Source organism: Battus philenor, unplaced genomic scaffold, assembly GCF_028537555.1.
Source record: "Battus philenor isolate CCGP_79_NKW_IND1 unplaced genomic scaffold, ilBatPhil1.0.hap1 SCAF_3, whole genome shotgun sequence".
Taxonomy (NCBI): domain Eukaryota; kingdom Metazoa; phylum Arthropoda; class Insecta; order Lepidoptera; family Papilionidae; genus Battus; species Battus philenor.
Genome location: NW_027181693.1, coordinates 1598000 through 1622627, shown reverse-complemented (window position 1 = coordinate 1622627; position 24628 = coordinate 1598000). Strand labels below are relative to the sequence as shown.

Below are 24628 nucleotides of genomic sequence, written 5' to 3'. Positions count from 1 at the left end.
GCTATTCGAACGCTGACCATCCGAGTTGAGTTAGGCGAGTGATTTCTTAACCGTAAACGGGGCTTTAGGAGTCGCGGGAGTTTAGGGTGGGGGCCCTAACTCTCACTAGCTTCGGCGACTCTGAGGCGGACGATAGTTCGAGACCACGTCGAACCATTCGATAGAACCACGAGGGTTTCTGTTTCTGTTTGCTATCGAAAATAGCACGACGCGAAGGAAGACCGCGTGGCGATCCCTGACCGGGAGATACCCCGGTCCCCCGTATAGCGCAGAGGGCGACCACCGGGGGGGGGGAGTTTAGTGGGTAGGAATCCCACATACCCCTGTCCTCCCCCCAGAGGCGGGGCATCTTGAACACCGGAATATTTCCCCCACCGAAACCAAAAAAAAGGCGAATGATCTCTTTCTCTAAGTTGACTTGACAAGCTTTATGGTTACTGGCTTATAAACACTAGTACAAGATCACCCTATAAAAACGTTTAAAAGAAAAAAGTAAGAGTAGATTGATTGACAGCCCTAAATTAACGCAAATGGCAGGTGCCGCTTGATGAAAACTGTAAGGATTCCCGCCAACGTCATTACATAAACGTAAACCGCGTATAACCAGATACGTTTGATCATTAAATCGATAGCAACACTGCGAACCAAAAATAAAACAGATTAAAAATATATTTGATTTCATATTTATTTTTATTAGGATCATTTAAATTGGCCACAAGCGTACGTCATGAGATGAATGCGAAAAAGTCCAAAAAGCCCAATTCTAGAGAAACTATAAACAGATTGAGCTCTCCTATAAGGTATCTTTATTTAAAACTACACAGAGACCACAACAAATTCACAATATCTTCGTGTTGAAGTTAGAGTTTTCTACACTACACTTTCATAGTATTTTTTTTACTAGTTTTTGTTTAATGAATTTCTTAAATATATTATCATTTAGATACATAACTTGGAAGTGTATTGTAATACCGTGTACAGCGGTTCTGGTCCAGATGTTCACGGGGCATGGAGTCCCTTGTGTTACTGTGACCCTGCGATGGACCAGGCCGTGGCGCACCTGATCAACGACTGTATGGAGTGCTAGTTTATGTTACAAGAGAGAAAAGAGGAGGGAAACATTGCCAAGCTGTTAGAGAAAGAAGAAAGGCACCAAATCTACTTGGAGTATTGTACAAAGATTGAAAGTGAGGTAATTAAAAGCAACAAATCCTAGTCGGGTAAAATTGTAAATTAAAAAATTTAATTGTTAAATTTTTTAATAAGCAAAAGTAAATGAATAAAAATCTTTGGAGGTGAAGACGAAGTAAGGAAGATGACGTATGGACGGAAAATAAAGTATGTAAAGGATTGGAAGCTAATGTGACGAATTAAATAAAGATGTATAAAAGATAATGTGAAAGATAAAAGATAAGGTTAAAAATAAAAAAGGCAGTGAAAATTTTATTGAAAATATTGTCTCTGTATACCTAACACAGGAATACACTAGATGTCCCCAATAATGGAACAAATACCGTGTACAGTTGTCCACAAAAGAGATGTCTATATCTTGCGTACTGTCAAAAATAAATGTTACCAGTATAAATATATATCTTAAAAATATTGTAACTTTCAAAGTTCTATGCGTGTTGATCTTTATATGAAACTTATTTATGTCACATATTTATTAAAATAAAATTAATATTAAACATAAAATAAACGGAATATCGAGTTGTAATATTTATTTGATCAATATGTAAACAATTGTTATTAATGTTTAAAACCGTACTGCGTTTTCGTTATCTTCAAGCTTGTGTAAAGCAATGTTTCCCAAAGTCAGGCCCACGACCCACAGGGGGGCAATTTGATTGTTAAGAGGGGGTCAATTAGAAAATGGACTCTAACTCAAGTTTAACTTTCCGTTTTAATATAAAAAAATGCATATGTTACATAGGGGCGAGTAAGAATTTTAGAAAGGCTAAGGTGAAAAATATTGGTGCAGAGAAATATATACACACCAATACGAGATTAATTTGGCAAAACCTTTTGTGTTTGATATATTTAATAATGTATTACAAATATCGAAAGATATATATATATATATAATATATATACAATTATTATGTATATATTATATATATATATATATATATATATATATATATATATATATATATATAATATACAATGCTTGTATATATACAATGTTTTATTTTGGATTCATTTAAATATGAATTCACTACCGAAAATATACTGAGAAAGCCGTTCAGTAATGGACAACTTTGAAATGATGGTAATGATTTTTGTAACCCAGCTTATACTGATGCCAAAGTAAAATTTACAGATTCCGCGTTCGAAAAAACAGCGCATAAAGAGCTCTACCAAAACCACTGTTACGGTAGTGAAGCTCCAAGGCTCGAGAGCTTTGGTTCAGGCTATTATATAGTTTCACCTGATTGAGAGACCGCAAAGCTTACAGGTGACTTGGGCGGACGCTGCATGGAATGTCTGGACTCAAGGGTCTTCTTGAAAGTAGTCTTGGTCTGGCTCTACCCGTTTAACATTCAAGGACGACCGGAGACTGAACCTCGACTTGTTTGGTTGCTTTTATCTGGCTACCATTTCCACCATTTCGGGAAGCGTTATCACTGAGACAAGATAAAGTAGTGGAAACTCCAAGAATGCTTCAATCTAGAATGTTCCGGGATTACATGATACATGATTCAATCTTCTGGCGTGGTCAATTGGTTTTGGAACGGCTATGGCGTATTGTGGTGATGAAATGATTGAAACACAGACCTGCTTGTGATCCGAAACGTCTGAATTTTATGCTTCGCTATAATTGGTTTAATTTGTAAAAATATCATGCAATTTAACAATATTTACACAAGACGTAATGCTACATTAAGCTGTCAACAATGATGAAACATATTTAACGCAATACCGTGTGCAATATTTGAATGTCTGTCCGTTTTGATCTATTTATCGTACGCACACACTAGTAATTTTGATTGGATTATATAAAAAACGAGATTTGTTAATTACCAATTAAAATTACGTAAGCCTATCTATATATGCAGACATTTGGTATGATAAAATAGTTTTTGAGAAAAATAAATTTAAATATCGAACCGTTAACCTCACCGGATGGGACAAACGACAAGATGAGTCCGTGAAGACGATACGTGTAGTCCGTTTTCAACTAGATATATTGGAAATCGAAGGGAATGCCGTGTTCAGGAATGGATATATTGCGGGTGAAACAAACATACAGACGACCTTGTAAAGAACTTCGAAAGACGTTGGATGTAGATCCTGTTGGAATACTACAGAGGAGCCTTATATCTAGCAGTATTTGTCCTACGGCTGAAATGATTTTGATCATAAAAGGCACAAGCGACTTTCGGAGACTTTCTAAGACACTAATAATAACTGGGGCTTTTATATGTTTAATTTACCTTATTTAAAATAGCCGTAGCAAGAAGATCCTCGTATGTAGAAGATTCGATGGTAGGCGTCGGTGACGGCGCGGCGGCGTACCGCGCGAGCGCTGGCAGCGCTGAAGCTTCTTCAACGACTCTAGCAACGAGCCGCTTGAGCTGAGCGTGCGCGCCGCTTGCCCCGCTTGCAGCATGGCTGGAAGCGCTTGATACGTTCTGCGGCGGCGGTAAATCTGACAGGAGAATTTTTTTTTTTATTTTCACATCATTATTACGTTTTGCGGCAAAGGTGTTTACATAATAAGTACATATCATGTAATACACGATATAGTATTGCATAATTAAATAATTTTAAATAAAATACATCTTTACATTATAAGTTCATTAATTTATTTATTAATTTTGAAAAAAAACTACAGCTTTTATATAATAACAAGTCATGAATGTAAAAAGGAAATTTACAAGTTTTTGCGAATAGAAACTATTCAAAATTAAAATATAGATTTTATAGACATACAATTTTTTATTCTATATATTCTTCAAAAATGTTACGAACTTGCCAATAATCAGAATGAAAAATATATTAAATAGAAAATACATTAAATACTGGAATTAAAATAAAAATAAATTTTATTTAGTCGCATTTAATTTATCTATGAAACGTAATCACCATCATCATCATTTCAACCGCAGATTGTCCACTGCTGGTCAAAGCTCTGTTATTAATTTCCGATTGGACTTGCAAGCGGTGAACGTCCAATGTCTGCCAATGACCATATAAAGATCGTCTGTCCACTTGTGGGGTGAATATCTTACTAAATTAATCCAAATCTAATTACATTATTTCGTTGTCGTTTTAGCCCATAGAGACTCATTGCAAGGCTTCCCCTCACAGACATCTATAGGAGAATGTACAATAGTCGTCAATCTTGGCTGGCGTGTTGTCGATTGTGTGGTATTATAGTACGCAGTACTACCCATCCTTTGAAAACTTGTTTGTGAGCACAAACTGTGAATTGTATAAGGTTGTATTTGAAAGGTTCTCTAGTGGCGACCACTAATTGGACCGAGGACATAGTTCAGGTCGCGGGCAGATCAAGACCGGTCATCGTGGCGATCTCTGAAGTAGGCTTATGCCTTACAATGAGCATCCATCGGCTGAAAAAGAAGAAGTATCGAAGAATCGAATCCACGACCAACTACCGCAAGTCACAGTTCTCTACCGCTGAGCTACCACTGATCTAATCTAATTTATTTAATATAAACAAACTGATTTAAATGTAAGCCAATTACGGGAATTCAATCTATAAATATATTTTAGTACCACCACCATAAACATGTTTGACTCTCGGTCTATTACCCTCACAATCATTTTCATTCAGATAAGAATAACATTATCTCGTTTCTACAGTATGACGCAATTTAAACATGATTATATCAAATAAGGTAATATTTAATTAGATGACAGCTGATTTAATAGCGAGTCATGCTAAAGAATCTATTTCTTATGGTCTGTGACTCTTTGATACGGAATGTATAAATTATGTTACTTCACTTGTATTACGCAAGATCGAGAGATTCCTCGACAGCCTCGTCTAGGTATACCATCATCATTCCAGCAGTAGGACGTTCAGCTGGACAAAGTCCTCTCCCATAGAATTCTAGTGTACACGGTAAGAAGTGGCCTATATACAGCCTCTTCCGGTGATTAACAAGGTAATTTATCGACGCTATGGGAAGAGGTCGCTGTATATTATTCACATTACCCGGTTGGGAGGCCACCAAGCACTTAGTTCGCTTGGGCGGATGTTCGATGGAATGAATTTTAATGATAATGGAAAGTGCAGGTGGATATCATTCGGATGGACACAAGATACCCTGCCTTCTGCGGGTAGGATATGTGGGATTTCTACGCACAAAAACCTCGTCAGTGGTCGACTTTGGTACCTTTGAAGAAGCTGCCGGAACTTGAAACCGACTCTTAGTACTATGCCAAGATAGGAAGAAGCTGTGCCTCCCTCTATGGAATGATCTAGAGCAGGGCTTCTTAAACTTTAGTTATTCACGACCCCATTTATGATTGCGAGTTTCTTGACGACCCCATACAAATATAAAAGAAAAATAAATTAATATTTTTTGACGATTTACTGATAAGGTAGCAATGTACTACATACACATGAAAATATATAGTTTTAGAATTCGTTTTGTAACATACAAAAATCTCAAATTAAAAATTGCACAATATATAATAAAATTTAATTTATTATAGTTTTAAAAATAAAAGTGGATTCTGACCGTCCTAATTCGCTCGAATGTATTCAACTAGTAGTAAAATGGTATATATAAATATTTGTCATTAAAATCTCCCGACCCCAGAATTTTGCTTCCGACCACATTTGGGGTCGCGACCCATAGTTTAAGAAGCCATGATCTAGAGCAAGGATCCATGGAGATGGCTATGCTCGGAATTTCTCTACGAGATATAATCAATAACGAGGAAATTCATTAACGAACAAGAAGGTCGTAGTGGCATCGGGCAGGCGCCCGTAAGTTATATAGCAGCTGTGGCCATAAGGTTCTAGAGTGGAGACCAGCGTAGACAGACAGCTACAAGATGGACAGACGGTCTTCGAAACAGTCATATTGGAAATCTATGGATGTAGCCTATGTCTAGCAAAGGGTACTCCTACAGCTGAAGTGTGATTGAAATTAAATGCAAGATGAACAGTCGACCAACTTGTCCATTGTAAATACATGAAGGATGTCTCTGTCCAACATTTGACATCCTATGTATAAATAATAGAAACTTTTGAAAAGACCATTTTACTATTATTAAAACCTAACATTCTCCTACGTTTTTGAGTCACGTTATTCAGTTATAAAATAATATTTTTATTCTTAAAACATTAAAAAGTTCTTCCTTTTCAATCTAGCAGATTAAAAAAAATTCAGAGGTTTTTTTTTTCTTTTTTGTGTCTATGCATTCTGTTATAGAAGTACATAAAATAACAATTACCTCGTGTGTTAAAACCGTCCATTGTACACTTTTCTTTACTATTATACAACTATGTATACATTTTGTAGCGTGTACAATAAAGAATATTAATTAATTATAAATAATTATACTTTGTAGTCAAAGGAAACCTTGATTTTATTTTAAGAAACACAAATATTCTACCGAAGTCGAGAATTATTATAATACTTTGTCAATTAGAATTTATTATCTGTGACCTAGGCGGGAAACAATGGCGGTAATTATTATTTGTCTGTGGCACGTTATTTCGCGTGATTTTCCAGTTAGATGCGCCGAGGCCTGATGCTATTTTAGTCGGTTGATTAAAATATTAAATATATAATCTTTTGTTTAAGGCAATAAAATATATAGACCAATTGGTAACAAATTCAGTTTGTTTTTTTGCAGTTTAGTCTGTTTGCAGTGGGCCAGATGGCACTTGGTCTTAAACTTCTGCAGTGGAAATCACGCTTCAAACTTCAAATCTTAATATTGTTTTTTTTAAAAACAAAAAAAATCTTTATCACTACTAAAGTACAATTTTACTAGGCGTTTTTTATTATTACATTTGAATATAATTATATTTTAATTCACTTCCAAGCTTTTGTACGTCTGAATGTATATGATTATTAGATTATCTACTATTATATTATTAGTAGCAATGTAATTTCATATTTAAAATCATGTATAATGCATTTATTTAAATTTGTAGTTAGACATATTTTTGTTTTTTTACGTTTGACATATAGTACCTATTGTTAAAACAATAAGAAATAAAAAAGTAATTAGCATTTACGCAACATTTTAATATTCATATTTATTAAATATCAAGTTTAAGATGAAATAGTTGTTTTATTTATACAGGATTGACATTTATAGTATAAATAAAAAAAGAAAGATGGCGCCCGGCTCGAAATTGCCATTGCGTGGACCAGTTTATTATCGATTTGCCAGGTGTATGAAGCAAAAACCAAATAACTATTTTTAAAATAACAGTTGTTGCAAACCTGTTATGCACACAATATTTTTATAAAGATGGTTGAATGTTACTAGAATATACGTACGCTTTTATTTTCAGTTTTCTTATCAAACAACATACAACAACAAGAGGTAATCAACAAATAATGAAGCTCATTCGTTGATCGTTTAGCGCTACCCGTATCAAGTCTCTTCGTGCATTCCCCGCGTCTGCCGGCTTGCGTTCACGACTTTTCAACCTTTCAACCACAACAAACGTCGATTACACGAACAATGTGCTCCACCCACTCAATAATTAATAAATCCTTTTTACACAGAGGTCTTTTTCTTCATATTACAAGGCATGGTTTTACCCCAAAGATCGCTACGATGACCGATCTTTTGCAGCTCGCATCCAACGACTTCCCATGACCCTGACTGGATAGCTGGTCCACCTAAAGGGGCCCCGTGACCATCGGTTGGACGAGCTACGTGCCCACTTATTTAATATCAATAAATCATTTTATCAGAGAGACCTTAGATTAAGCCCACGATGAACTTTACCGCAATGTAATATTTAACGACTCACTAGTAGTAATTAAAAACGTATTTAGTGTCGTATGACTAACGTAAATATAGTGATCGGATCGAACATTCTAGAATACCTTTTAAACTGCTCTCGCAAGCGACCTTTGTAAACTTGTTAATTTCAATCCATTTTTAAAAGTACGCTGTATAAACAAAATATATATATCCATATCAATAACAAAATAAATCTCGACTGTGTAGGTATGTATTATATATGCTTCAATTAAATAATAATGCGTCGTTCTGAAAACAGATAAACGACATTCAAAGTTTATTATTTAAATTGTGGCTTCTTCTTTAAAGTTTATTATGCGATATTTTAAATTATCGCTTTGACATCTTAAATACAAACTGCTTTACCGACCGGCGATCACAACGGACGCCATCACAACACCATTATTAACAGCGCCATCTATGAAGTGTCAAGGTCAAGCTACTGCTTTACCGACATTAAATAAGCGCGGCATAACACAAAATGGAATTAATAAAGAAAGTAGTTTCTTAACATATATGTATAAACAAATGATATTTCTCTGTGTTTGGCGCTAATCGGTGTAACATAACTCCAGAAGATGCCCCGTGGAGGGTTGTAACACGTGTTCAGTGATTTGACGGTGATAGTTGTGTAATTCGCATTGTTTGCCGCATGCGGATTTATCAGCGGGCTGGAGGGCGGTGCACTTTTTTGCACGACTACCACTGCATGTGTGGAAGTGGCTAAATATTGGTCCTTTTCTTACTTAGGATGGACTTCCGCAAGGTAACGCCTGATTCCATTAAATTATATTTTGCCCAACAATTTTACAATTTTAGTATAATTAAATATGGAATAATTGATCGTGGAGAGGGCTATGATGAGAAGATCCATAGGCGAAAAATGAAACCCGATTTATCAGCAGATTGGTAAATAGAAGTGGTATTGGGCAAGCCACATAAAGCGCAGAACAGATACCCAGTGGCAACGGCAGCGAAGAACATTCACCCACAAGGTGAATAAACAATTTTATCGGATACTGGTCGTTTCGAAATCGTCCTATTGGAAATCAATTAGGCCTATGCCCAGCCGTGGTCTTAAGGTTTAATATATATGCTCTTGTTTTTAGTTGTCACAAAACGTCATTCCGCAACCACAGAATGTCATTACAAAAGCAACAAGTGAGCCAATATAATGCGGAAAATTGAATTTATAAATGGCACTAAATGTGTTTCTGTATCATAATTGTTCGTGTTACAAAATGTTACATAACTTTTAATTCATGCCACCGTCTCAACAAAGCATAAAATTCGTAATTTAAAGAAATAAAATTAACTTCGTTACAGTCGAGTTAAAACAGTTGAGAAAAAATATTTTTTATATTAGGTTCAAAGAATTTATTATCATTAAACTTATACTGAGTTGTTAAAATTAGATAATCTGTGTTAAATTGTAATAAATATTTCAAAAACATGTTGTTACAAGTTTTAATGTTTTTTTTTTTTAAATGACATATGGTTTTCTTTTTTTAATCTTTTCTGACATCAATTAGTCGTTTGTATTTATTTGTTATGTCATAGTTATGTTGTGTTATATTAAAATGTATATATGGGTAAATGAATTTTAATAACTGAAAATGTTTCTCGTCGCTTTATATTTTAATTTTCAGTTAATTTATTATAATTTATTAATTTTGCGATTAAATTGATTTTGGTATTTTTAAAAAAATGTTGTTGCTGTGCGATAGCGATAGTTATATAATGCTATTAATTATTTACATAGCTTTTACGACTATGTTGCATTGTTGAAAAATATGCTTTAAATCAAAGGAATTTTAAGTTAACTTTTTTAATCATAATATATACATATTATATGTACACATGTTCTATTTTAAAACTTTATTTCATTTTTATAAAGATTATTTTATTATTTAGTTTAATATAACAGTTTCTAATTATTATTTTGTTGGTGTGCGATAATGATATTTATTAACAATAATATATGTATCTTAATTTAATATAAAGAGAAGTACTCACCTAAGATCTCCTCAATCCAATAACATGAGACGTAGAGGAATATGGCAACACCAAGCCAAAACCCGATAAGTAGAACTAACAGGTATTCCAACATTTTCAATATTTCAACATGGTATCACTTTCACTGGTTTAATTTTGCACTGTCATTATTTTATTATTACAATTGCAACTTACTGTTATGAGTTTACATTAAATTTCATCGACGCCCGTGTAGATTGTCAGTATTTAGTGTGTAATAATTGTACCTGTATCAAGTATAAGAAATCATAATTATTTTGTAAGCTATCAGCCGCATTATGTCTCATGGATAAGGCATACAAATTTTCTTAAAGGTGAGAAGAACCCCAGTATTTGAGTCCACAAATTTTCAACAATTGTTACCATAATTTCAGCCGAAAGAGGTCCACAGCTGGACAAAGGCTTCTCTATAAATTTCCAATAGGACTAGTTGGAAACAGGCTACATCCAGTGTCTCCCATCTGTTCACCTTGTGGCTTCAGAACCAGAGAGTCCACAGCGGTCATCTGATAATTTATTTTGACTTTTGTAACTAGGATTTTTTATATTCCAGACGTGAATGAACACAACCCACGAATAAGCAGAGGACGAAAAGTAATACAAGATATTGTGAAGGGAAAAAAGGGAAACGAATAGAAGATATTAAGAAAGATGGGAAGGAGAATAACAATAATAACATGTTACTTTTACCATGTTAGGGGAGAGAACGAGTGGTCTCCAAAAACGGTGGAGGTAACTAAAAAAATTAAGTAAAATTAGCTGTGGACGATCCGTCCTACTTATAAAATGATTTTGATATTTATTTTTACTTCAACAGGTATGAGAAAATTGTATAAATATATCTCACAAACGCATTATGCTTAAAAACATACGAAAATTTAAAATTCGAATCAAAAAGGTGACATAACTGTGTTATATTTATATATATGACTGTATGTCTGGACAAATAGACGTCATTGTGAGTTAATAAAAAAAAAGAAACTTCTTATCAAAATAGAATCTAGTTTAAGCACCGTACGTATACCTCAAGTTTACTCAGGGTAAGTCTGTATGATAGAGTCAAGTCTTATCCTAGTTAAATATCTCCAGTCATGTTATTAAACGTATTGTTATTTCAGTCCATAGAAGTCCATTACGAGGCAAAGGCATTCAGGTTGCCGATCGTATTGTGGTATGCAGAGGAAGCTGCTGCATATCTTCTGGCAGCTTTTTTGTGAACAGTGGCAATGTCATATAATTTATTCACGAGGTATGACTTAGAAGATTGTATCCCGGAAATCGAACACGCGACCAACTATCGCAAGTCTTAATTAGGCTACCATTAAACATATAATGTACGAGTATATTTATTTTCAGTTTCAACGTTTGACAGTTGTTTTTCTTATTACTATATTTTTTTACTCTTCGCTGCGCGTTTGGACTTACTTTTATTAGCCTTAATATACTAGGTATTTATATAAATCTAAATGCTATCGGTGTCTATTTTAAAAAACGAAATAATTTTTAATCCGACTAACAAAAGGTTAATAGGTTTAATGAAAAGGAAGGATTTGAAAGTGATTGTTTAAGCTGTTGCGTGTTTGTTGTTCTTAAGAAATCCGTTCTGCGTAATTCGTAACGGAATCCAAAATGGCGGCCGGCGGTCAGCTGTTTATATAAACAAAGCAATAAACTGGCCGAAGTTCAGTGTTCGTTTCAAATTTAACATTATTTATTTTTTAACAATTCACTTATTATTTATGGTTAGTGATATTGTATTTTAATAATTACATTATAGAATAAAATATATTATTTGTCATGAATATATATAGTATGATTGGTTATAAACATAAAAGTGTAAAGGAGGTATTTAGGTATATTTGCTGACAAATAACATAAGGTATAACCTATATAAAAATCAATAGTTTAAAAAAACATAAATAACGAAATGATAATGTAGTTAGCAAAAGAGTTTTCAAATTTCGAATTAAAATATATTAAAATTAATTATTATTTCTTATCTGTCCCTACAGACTTTGTACTGATAGAAGTTATTAGCCTGTCGCATTTTAATAAAAAAAATGTAACTTATTTCAGACTGACCATTTTATGCAGGATGAATGGTATTATAAAAGCTTTATAGCTTTATGTTGACAAATGAGCTATTTATAGCTCTTTAAAACTTTTACTTTAATAACCTATTATATTAATATGCTACCAAATATTTCTAAAAATATTAATTGATAATGAAGTAAATAATACACATAAATTTTTGAGCAATATTATTTTACTTCGTATGACATAATTTTAATTTTACTTTTAAGAACGTTTCTGAACGTTTATTTAAAATTGACGTCTCAATAATGCTTCTCGGAAGTAAGATGTACCAGTTAAAAAACAGTAAAGTAACGAGATTGTATTACATTGTGGTAATTTTATCTGTTGACATGTATTGAAATATATATTTTTTTTTTGTTGGGAACAGGAATTTAGTTTCTTAATTAATTTTTTCACTCCCTTTTTATAATATTTATACTGTTCTTCCATTCTTCACAATGTCTATCATTCTGTTCTTCATTCCATAATTCAGTAAATTTTTCTCTTCCGCTCTTATATACTTTCGTCCATTCTCAATTACTGCAGTTTAGTTTATTTATACAATTTATATATGTCACAGCTTTTTTTAGTTAATTTTACATCTTATACCTATATATTACAGTTCTCTTATTTCTTTTATTTCTCAATATTAGAATTTACATATTTAATTTATTTCTATTATAATTAGTTCTAATATACATTTTTGTATTCCTTTTTATATTTTATCATTAATTCCTATTTATTACTGTTTTGGCTACTGTTCTGCAGAGGTTGAGGAAGGCTTTTCTGCCTTCTTTCTCTATCATAATGGAGGCGATATTTGCCTCCTCTATTTTTCTATGTAACTGGCATTCGGTCTTGATGAATTATACATTTGGGTACAGTTGGCGACCCATCCTTACAATCTAACAATGGTTTACCGTTTAGTGACCGATAATCGACGTGAGGTATGCAGGGCAAGGATGTAATGCGAAAATCCATTACGCTAACAGTACCTTGATGCAAACAAACCATTTGAGAAAGCTCCGTGTCACTGGCCACTACGACAATATTTTTTAGGTGTTAAATTATTCGAATTCAAATTCGAACGCCGATTTGAATTCGCATGCCTATAATAAACGCTACCATTGCTTTTCGTGACAAAATTGTAAATATTTACAATATTATAAATGATCTTTGTATATATATAACATATACCTCGATTACACATAAATCTTATTTTCCTCGCCATTAAAAAAGGAACGAAATATAATGTAACACATTGTTTTTTATTTTATTACTGCCTACCCTCTTCTTTCCTCTATCTCTCGTAAATATACACTCTTTAGTAAAATATATGTTAGAGAGACCGGACACTAATGTCTGTTTCTAAAGTTAAATTCACACGACTACATTTTTAACAAGTTTTTATTTCTAATCAACAATATATTCACTTTCGTCATCAACAACCTTTTGCTATCTAGTATAAAAATTTTCAATACCGGATCGGTAAAAATCAATCGGTTTTTCTGTGAAATATGTATATAAACGACACTACTTTCCGGCCCCTCTAATGATTGTTAGTTTTTTGTAATATTAATAATTAAGAATAATAAATAATCGTAGTTGTAAACACAGAGACATGCGATACAGGTCTGTGAATAAAGTGCAAAGATCAATAGTTACAATATGTATTTAATTATATAATTTCATCACCATCATCATCATTACATAAGCCTATAGACTTCAACTGCCCCGCCCTAATAAAACTACGATGACTATGTTGTCGGTTCAGTCCAGAACTACCCACTGTCACTCTAGAGGAGCAATTCTTCAAGCTGGTGTCTTTGTTATTCGGATCTACTCATATCTGAAGCTCCTAACATAGCCCTCTCCATTGCTCTCTGTGTAACTTTAAACCTTTTAACAAGGTATAAACGACCACGCCTCAGATTCATATGTCATCACCGGTGAAACGAATGGCAATATACATTTTTATCATCGAACGAGATAATTTTTTTATGGCTCCCATTATTAGGGTCTTTTCATATTCTGTGTAACTTTGAACCTTCTAACAAGGCATAAACGACCACGCCTCAGATTCATATGTCATCACCGGTGGAGCGAATGGCAGTATACATTTTTATCATCGAATGAGATAATTTTTAATGGCTCTCATTATTGGGGTCCTTTCATATAACCCTATCTTTGGAGGGGCACGGTTTTTTTCATCTACCTATTTTTATTACTCTTTCTCTCTTTATCCTTCAAAATTTCTTTCATTCTTCTCTCTCTTAACTAAGTTCAATTACCGATATATTATAATGATATATCAAATAAATATTATATAATTAGTAGCACGGGTGGTCACCGCCACCCGCATAAGGCGTGAACAACCAACGAAATGATCACCGTACGTTATTACGTATTACAAGTTATTACTTGGTTTAAAAGTCGCAAACGACCTTGTACAGCGTGGACATGCCTCGAGTAGGTCATGAATACTCGAATCCGAATTCTTATTCACGTTACGACTTATCTCGTGCCGGTATGCGTTAAATAGCTTCGTCGACTAACCCGATTTGTTTTACTGTTTTACCAATACTAAATAATAACGGTAAAATTAATGTAACAGTTTACTTCCCAATAGACTTCTCCTAATAAGAAAAATCATTGTAAGACTTCTAGGAAATTATATTTTTCCTAATAAAACTACTTTAAAAATTAATAATAATGCATAGGTTTTAGAAAATATAATGAAAAACAATAAATACATATTTTTAGAAGAATATAGACTTTGATAAAACAAAACAATCGCATTTATACAAGTTAATATTTAGAGAGTTGTAATTGTCTTCTAAAAAACAAGCGACTGTCATATCTCTATTAAATAATTTAATTTAGACATTGCGAATATTATAGAGTCTTGGTAGCACAGCGGTAAAAGACTGAGGGTTGCGATCGTAAGTCGCTAGGTTCAATTCTCGCGATACAATCTTATAAAATTAACACTGTGCATTAATTGGTATGTCACTGCTCATAAACAAGCTTCCGGACTATGAGCAGCAGCGTCCTCTGTGTACCACAATACCACTGCACATCGCATGGGTATTCATGGGCTAAAACATCCAGGATGTTTCTGAAAAAATCACTCGCGTAACTCAGCAAGTCTACATGGAGTACGAACAATCTGAAAGCGTTAGTTTACTATTTAAATTTCGAATAGGTTTTTTTCTCATACCACTGAGTACGATAATAATAATTTAAATTATAGAAACATGTTATGGATTAGATAATGACATAATACATATTTTTAAAATAATCGTTTGCGCCAGTTGCGTTGTGAGATTTTCAGTTGGAATTTAAGTGATAATTAGACTAAGAAAGTTCTTAATTATCATTTTGATTCTTTAATATCATGACTTACTTAAATTTGGTAAATTTACGTTGTTGACATACCCAAAAGTCAAACTAAACGGTATAACAGCTTGTTTTTGGAAAGAGTCGCCAAGATTTGGAACGACCTAAGTAAGAAAAGGACCAATATTTAGCCACTCAACTCGGAAGGGATTTAACGGTGGTAGTTGTGTATTTCGCTTTGTTTGCTTTATGCGCATTTATCAGCGGGCTGGCGGGCGGTGCACTTTGTTGCACGACTACCAATTGTGCGGAAGTGTCTAAATATTGGTCCTTTTCTTACTTAGGATGGACTTCCGCAAAATAACGCCTGGTTCCATTAAATATTTGGAACGACCTGCCTGGGTCTGTTTTTCCTAATGAGTTGAACTCTGGAGCCTTTAAGAGTAGAGTGAACAGGTTTCTTTTGGATGGGCGTGTACCACCATTGTCTTCATCTACACTTACCATCAGGTGAGACGGAAGACAAACGCCTATTCCATTACAACTAAATAAAGAAAATTGTTTTGAGATTGTAAACTTTCTTTGAATATTAAATCAAAAAAATTCTTACAAATACGTACTCAAATTCTATAAGAAATCGCAAATTTCTAGATATATGATTATTAATTAAGAAAATAAATAGATTATCTAACAGTTTTTCTTCCGTTTCGCCTTTTATAGCTATTAAATTGTCGAGTTATTATTTTAAATACGACAACACTATCAAGTCGCGTGTAATAAGTACACCGTACACCTAATAAGTGCAATCTACAAAGGAAAGTGTTGCGATTAAGTTGTCATTTCCGCGGAAACATTTCTACTTGCACTAGATAAGGCAACAGCACCGTTTAAGAGCGAACTTTGTAGAAAGCTATTTTACTTTTCTCTTCTCAAAGCAATGACATTTTTTTTACATAATCCAATAGATAAGGTAATGAATAAAACGTATTACATAATGAGCAGATGCTTAGATAAACAAATGAAGCGCGTGAAGCCCAGTAGATTGGTAAGTCAAAGTGACAGACGGCAGGTCATATGGCGCGAAGGAGTAATGGCCGTTGGAGCCTTGGTATTGGAGAAGAGATAACAGCCCCTGCAGCGCGACGTGAGACGTCCACAAGGTGGACAAAGGACCTTTTTAAGGTCGTTGGAAGATGCAAGGTCCCGTTGAAAATTGAAATCTATGTCCAGTAGTAGACGTTTTATGGCTGAAATGGAAATATCACAATAGTGATCCCATACATGCTTATTTTCAAAAAAATTCTATTTCGTACACTGAATGATTTTGACTATAATTATTTAGTTTTGATTAATATCAAATTTTTGTCAACTATTATGAAATAAAATATATGAATATATCTCTTTTCTCTAAGTTTATCTATAATTAAGAAACTTTCTTATGTCTCAACGAATGAGACTTATTTAGTTGTTTATATATATTGGAAATATATTTGTCAATTATTATGTATTACATAGTATATTTTTATCATTAAATAGTAGTAGAACACAGTTAATAAATAAAAATTAATAAATAAAATATTGATTCTGTGACAGACAATTATGGCGGGAATGTTCTTTCGACTGACGGTAATTTGTCAATCTTTAATTGTTATTTTTATATCTTAATTATTATTTTAACGAGCTGTAATCAAAGATAATAGTACATTCGAGCAGGATGCTATTAACATCGATTAAAAGTCGATAATTTAATCGAATTTCCGGTAACGATCCACATCAATATTCTGTCGGGTGACATAACCTGTTTTAGTGCTATGCTGAACTATATTGTTGGTAAACAAATGATAAACCTATTCGTGTTCTATTATAAGACATAGCGCTTGATTATCATAAGCTAATTACTTTAAGACGTATGAAATATAAAATTTAAGTTGAAAGAGATTTTAAATTATAAATAAATACAGTACCCGGCTATAAACATTGCACATCGACCTTTGGAAAGAGAAAATCGGCTAATTTCGGCTATGTAGAGCTTTATCTCTGTCGCACGAAATACGACTGACAATTCGTTATATAGGTAGCGTGAGACAGAGATAGTGCTCTACGAAGCCGAAATTAGCCGATTGTCTCTTTCCAAAGGTCGATGTGGAACGTTTATCACCAGGTTACGTACAGTACCCGGCGACAAAATAAAAAAATAATAATTACGTAACTACATTACAATTTGAATTCGGAAAAAAATCCCCATAACAATATTAATGGCTATACTAAGGTACAAAAAAATAGTCGAATCGGTTCAACCGTTTCAGAGTTTTGCGCTAAGCAATGATTAAAAAAAATGTTGTAATTTCCTTCTCAACCAAGGAGGTTAATACTTACTTTACCTTATACAACCGATGACATTTACATCAAGGAAATAGTTCTGGCCGGTATATAGCGATAGGTCTGGAATACCGGATTTTTGTAAGAACACTTTACCATATAAATAAAGATTATATATGGCGTCCTTTGCAGGTATATTCAAAGTTATTTATATAACCCATTGCTATGACCACGCTATGCGAAGAAAACTGATGAGTAAGAAGATTCTAGAAATTGACCAGACAGGTTGAGAGCAGGACATCAGATAGACATTAGGAAACTAAGTCTGTAGTTGAGATAACGAAGGTTAAACTCAAGAGAAATTAAAGGTATCAACTTGGGAGGAGATAAGATTTAACCATATGTATATTTAAAACTTCGTTATCATATTTCATTTATAGGATGCCCACTATTGGACATAGAAATTCCTCAAATACATCCAAAAAAAAACCGGTTTGAAGCCTCCATCCTTGAAGTCTCTGAAGACTTTAGTAAGGCCATCTATCGAAATTGTGTCGATTCGGTAAGTCGCAGCGAAGCCTTCTGTGGTGCCTTAAGAAACAGGCGGACATCGGTTGTGCGAAATATAGCCTGCCCATTGCTATTTTGCTTATTCGTTTGTCGACGGATCTCAAGTAAGAAAAGGATCAATATTAAGCCACTTCCGCACATGCAGTGGTAGTCGTGCAACAAAGTGCACCGCCCGCCAGCCCGCTGATAAATGCGCATGCGGCAAACAATGCGAACCACACAACTTGCACCGTCAAATCACTCAACACGTGTTTCACCTCTCCACAGGGCATCTTCAGGAGTTATGTTACACCGATTAGTGCCAAACACAGAGACTTTTTGGACTCTGTGACGCCTGATTCCATTAAATATCTACGGATCTCATTACTAATTCTATTTCGTAGATATATGACGAGGGAAGCCGTCTTCATGGCACGTTGAACAACTAGGAGCTTGCCAAAGAAGTCAGGAATGAGAAGTCACATAAATTTAGAATTTTATTTTCATTTTCGTCGAAAATAAAATAGTTAAAATTAACCATATATATTCGAGTTAGTGGAGGTCTTGTTTTTCAACCCACATAACAAAGGCTTGACCGAACCGGGATGTTCCACCGCATGTTAGTCCTGGTTCCATAGAGACGCGCGACTTAATTCTGCTCGCATTTTAAAGATAAAGCCAGCGCCGTTGAAACTACGGTGGTATAAGCCAAGATCGTGGAGCTTTCCTTGTCCCCGGATTACGAGAATATCCCATGGACTTCCTCTCGTGAATACACAAAGGTGATGCTATTTATGTTGTTTGCACTGTGAAGTCATAATGTGGATATGCCTTATTTTTATAAATACATTGTGGCTATTTATGAAAACTTTTAAATCCTCGGCAAACAATTCATATATATTCAAGTAAATCGAAACAAATATTAGAACAAGAGTAGCAATCATGTGTCACCTTTGACATCGAGTTTTTGGTATTCTATATTTAAACTCAGGAATCCGGAAGACTTGTCTATATTATGATCTACATACGTTTTACATAACATTTCATAATGGCTGCACCTATTTCGATCACTGGCCATAATAGTCGAAAATTTATCGTATGCCCTTAAATAATAAAAAAATTACTTTCTAATCAATGATATGAACGGAGGAAATGGATGAGTGAATCAAAATTTAATATAACATGTAAATAACAAAGAGTTTCCTAAACTAGTTGTTTTGTAAATATTTACCGGTGTATTATTTACGAGTACTTATAAAAGTTTTATGTTTACGAAGAAAATTAATTGAACTGTCAACAGCCCCGCATTCCAGAATGGTCTATCAATAAGTTTTTAAGGTAAGGCAAATCATTTCACGCAATATTTAACTGTTTTAATTATATTAACTGTATTATATGTCATATTTAACTCGAATTGCCAACACATGCGTTAACAAAGTCTAGAAACCTACAATAAAGTTTGTTTTTTTAATTTAAATATTTGATCCAGTGTTCTTCACAAAAAAAAACCAAATACGGATATAATTCGTGAATTAAAAGCCAAACGAAATAATTACCCCATATAGGTCTCTGTCCTGTGACGGCAGAGAGTTTCAGGTAACACAATAAATAAAAAAAACTTAAATTGCTAAATTTATTCACATGAACTTGTAGATTCCTTCACGACTGCTATTCACAAAAGTTGAAAGAAAATATGAAGAATTTAAAGATAAGTCACGTTCTCTAATAGATGTGTGTTAGCAAAAAAAAGATGAATAATGGAAATTGTACTATATGGGAAAAGTAAAGAGTTAATTATCTTAGTAAAATTATCTCAATTATTAATTTTTTAACAATATTTATTTACTCATGGTTCGTCTAAACCTCTTTTTTATTTATTTATTAACACTTTTTTTTTGTACACCATAGACAATAATTAGAGGAAAAAAAAGAAACAATCCATATAGTACAAGAGACGGTCTTATCGCCTGAAGCGATCTCTACCAAACAACCTTATTTAGTCTATTTACCAATGGATTTCAATTTATTATTTCTTAGTTCATATATAAGACGAGCAATAAGCATTTGAAAGGCAAATTAAAACGCACGTTACGTAATCAATGACGCGGAAACATCGTTTGACCTAGAATTTTATCTTGTATTTTTCTAACACACGTGTGATATTGAATACGTAATTAAATTTATTGTGATTCTTCGATAGACTATTGATTTAAGATATTACCTTTGCTATCCACAACGGGTCATAGGTGGGAAGGTGTAGGGAAAGGCCTACGATGGATTTCCCTAACAGATAGAATCATAAATGAGGAGAAAGAACGAACGAAAGTATCCGACATAGGCCAGTGGATTGGCAGGTTGTAATGTCAATGGACCAGGATTTGAGGTTCGGGAGAGAAGACCACGAACTGGCAAACGTAGCGTCGCACATCCAACCCTCTCACCTTGTCAAGGTCATTTGAAACTGTGATGAGTGTAACATACTGTGGTCTACGTATGTATACGCGGAAGGTGTTGCATGGGAGACGATTTAAATGAGAAGAAAGATAGAGATTTTAAGGGACAAAATAAAATTGTAATAAAAGAGATTATGTAAGAGGACTATTTAAAAAAATAATAAAAGGTTATCCTTAATGAAAAACCTATGATGATTACCTTTGTTTATTTTGTACTCTTATTATTCCTCTACGCTAAATGAGAAGCCAGTTTTTGTAATATATAATAATTAAGGTCTGACATTCATGGGCTCTTGCGCTGAAACCTTCAACCCTTGTTTTTTACTTTATTGGTGTCTCTTGCTTTCTAGATAGGTTGTACCTAAATCTAGGTTCGTGGAGACAGTATTTATTGGACTGAATAGATCTTTCGCCGACCGCCGTTAATCCGATGTTATAGTGTATTTGTTTATATTTAGCGTTGTATATTGGGTAGATATTACAGATATGATCGTTGCATATTACTACAACTCGTGATACAAAGTGTTTAAAAAGAGACAAGCATGACTCGAGAGAAATAATGGCAAAAGTTTGTCCCGGAGAGGATGAAAAACACTTCAGCAGAGAGATGATATAAGAATTTTTGATTAACCTTCTAGAAGAGTCGAAAGTAGAAGAAATAATAGAATAGAATAGAATTTGAAAGCAGAGGATATTTTAGAGGAAATATTTCCTCTTAGCTAGTTTTGTTCAGTTGCAAAAACACCTAAAGAATGTTTTGGAACCAGCGAACAATCTTCTAGACTAATGAGGTACTTTATTTTCAACAGATAGTATTTTATAATTCAAACATTTATATATAAATAAAATTGCAGTTTATGTTTCTAAAATTAAAAAAAAAACGCTATTTACAAGCATTTGAATGTATGTATATCCGGTACATATACCAATATCACATTTTTTTTTAAATTTTTGTTTGTCTGTCTTTGTTTCGGCTCATCTCCGAAATAGTAGAATCGTATTGACGGGACTTATACTAGCAAGTAATCGATGTAATTAGGAGTATATAAAGCTACTTTTATTTTAGAAACCTTAAACGAAAGTAAAATGTAAATAAATCATTTTTTTTGTTTGATTCTACGTAGACGAAGTCACGGGCACAGATAATGTGAAATAGTTTTATTTATTTGAGTTCCTTTACATTAGCGATCTATGAGAGTCTTGGCGTACGTTGTGAAAATTGTCAAATTGTCAAATCCATTAGTATCACTATAAAAGGAGCGCTATTTTTTGCGCAAATTTGCAAACAAAACTTTGCCAGGAAACGCTAATATTTCTAACTATTCTTTAGAACTATTTGTTACATGGTTTGCTGTTTAATTTTAAGAAACATCGTCTATGTGTGCAAAGACACACGCGCGTCGAACATGCGCCGTCATGTCTAAGTGTTGTTTTATCAAAGTAAACTTTTAAACAACCTCTCAAAGTATATGCTGTTGTTGATAGAGTAAAAATGGCTAGTTGACCTTCATTATATCCTTTTTTTTTGTGGATATCGTTGAGCATGAATATTCTTTTGACAACATGTGTCTACATCTTATATCCAAGATACAAGTTATTTCAATCATTGTTTAGAAAGAAAATGGCGCCTTAAAACACCTAAAATCTTTTATAAATTTATATTTATATATTAGATCTTTTCGGAAGGAGTAAATATATAGCTAATTTAACAGCAAAAATATTTAAAGTTTTTACTCCTTCTAATCACCCTTTTAGGCGATTTGGAATATGTCATATTTTTTTTTCTTTTGAAATGCGATAGGTTAATAACTTCTGACACTATAAAGTCCACGGGAACAGATAATAAAAAATAATTAATTATGATACGTTGTAATTCGAATTTTGAAACCATTGTTTTTTTTTATAGCGTGTAGCATTAGTTGCCAGCAAGTTTTTATATTTGAACCATGCACTCTGTGTAAAGATCTAATTGACACAAGTATTTTAAGTTTAATATGACCAATTGTTAATTTTAATGATTTTATTTCCCATCACGCTTGGCTGGTAATAATAGAAAAAATAAAATGATAAGTATCAAAAGCAAAAAAAGAATAATTCGAATTTTCAGATATAAATAAGAGACTTCGGATTAAACTCAACAAAAACGGTTATGAAAACTTGTAAAAACAATTCGCGAACCGGCATGATGATCATTTATCCAATTAAATTGTTATTGCAGGTAGGTTCACCGATTTACGCCGTGTTGTAACGAATAATAAGCATTTAATGTGAACAAAGTCCAAGGCGATGTGATTTCTTGTTCGTTTTTGTTTGGCGCAATTAATATTTACCTTATGAGCGTCTCATAATAAGAAGGAGCCGCGCAGGGCCCGGGCGGTTCAATGTTTTCGGCGCTCGGTTGCCAAAAAAAAAATAACTCTAAGGTCGTTGACCTCGCATCATACTTGACAACGTTGATTTCGTGGTAATTCTTTCTTTATTAAATCTGCCATAGATTTATTTAGACGAATTTTTGTTATGATATTCTGAATTTAAATTTATCACTCGCTATCGACTCGACTAGAAACACACACGGTTTCATCATCATCATATTTTGGTATCGGGGGGATTTCCCCTGCCTTCTGGGGAAAAGATCGGGTTATGTGGGATCTTTTCACACTAAAATCTCCTTGGCAGTCATTTTAGTTACCTTTGGAGGAACTGCCGGATCTCATTCGAAACTCATAGCTGCACCTCAGTATTATGCCAACATACATCCCGAGGAAGTTGTGCCTTCCATGGCAACTGATAAAAGCATACTTTAAGGCACAGGGCTTCAAATGTGGCCAAGATCTGGTCATGCGTTGACCTTATCCAGTGACTCTGCGACCTTAGCTGTCATCAGTCTATCTAGTAAAAAGCCTTCCCATGCCGCGTCGACTAGCTTTTTGCCATTTGATTTTTTTGACATTTGAGAATTTTTCTGTCTATTATTATCAAAAGTTTACTATATCTTTGGCTAGTGTTATTATCTTTCATGTTTATTCTGCCGTTACTTTAATATCTTGTTTTGTTTACTACGTACCCTGTATTAGTTTCTGCAATACCGAACAATAAAGGTTTTCTTCATTCCAATATTTATTATTACATGAGCTATCCAATTTGTCTATGACAGTTTTCGAGTTCCAGATGTAAATCTCGTAACTTTCTTGCCATTCCTTGGTTTCCATTCCAGAACCTTAAGGTGGTATCTGCCCAAGGCAAACAGGTATACTAAATTTACGTAACAAACCTATGATTTTATGGATTTTTATACATCTATGGCGTTCATGCTCTGTATTGCCACTACGGCTACATTACTTACACTATGTAAAATCATTCTTATGCGTTCGAATATTCGATTGGTCGTGACATGCGTCGACAGTACATATAATGAAATTGGAACGATACACAGAAGATTAGCATATATAGCACCCCTGCGGAAGAGATGACTCCTTCTCTATTTACCTTCTTTCAAAATCGTGAACTACATACCCAAGGATAAATGATTCTCTTTATAACGATGGGTTGCTTTCAAGTTTTTGTTATATACAATTCAGAAAGCTCCCCTGTTTCCACCAAGACAAAGGGATCTTATTTGTCCAGATTTTTATGACGAAAGGTCACAGTTGTCATCATTAGCATTTTATGATTACGCAGATTGGAAGTAGCAGGGCACTGAGGACGCCAAAACTAACCTTTTTTTAAGTTTTTCAAGTTCTTAAGTCGCTTGTGGATATTCATAAGGTGATCACACGCAAGGGCTCCCATAGGAGAGACTTGTCCTAGCAGTGTGATAAGAATTAGCGAATTTTCTGTTAAACTAATAATATTAATGATACAGGTGATAGGTTTTAGGAGTAAAAGGA

The 24628-nt window shown here is 33.8% G+C and overlaps 1 protein-coding gene across 8 annotated transcripts in view; it reads right to left on the bottom strand.

The window, feature by feature from the left end:
- Nucleotides 1–24628, bottom strand: part of M7BP (Myosin-7a binding protein) — a 133659-nt gene that overhangs the window by 14899 nt on the left and 94132 nt on the right. For 3 of the 8 annotated variants that reach the window (XM_068770167.1, XM_068770168.1, XM_068770169.1), the window contains exons 2-3: nt 9988–10232; nt 3438–3652 (exon numbers count right to left, since the gene is read on the bottom strand). In XM_068770167.1, the coding sequence (XP_068626268.1) occupies nt 3438–3652; nt 9988–10081 (309 nt within the window). In that variant the 5' untranslated portion in view covers nt 10082–10232. The remainder of the gene's footprint in view (nt 1–3437; nt 3653–9987; nt 10233–24628) is intronic. The other 5 variants (XM_068770165.1, XM_068770166.1, XM_068770170.1 and 2 more) reach the window with 4 other exon arrangements.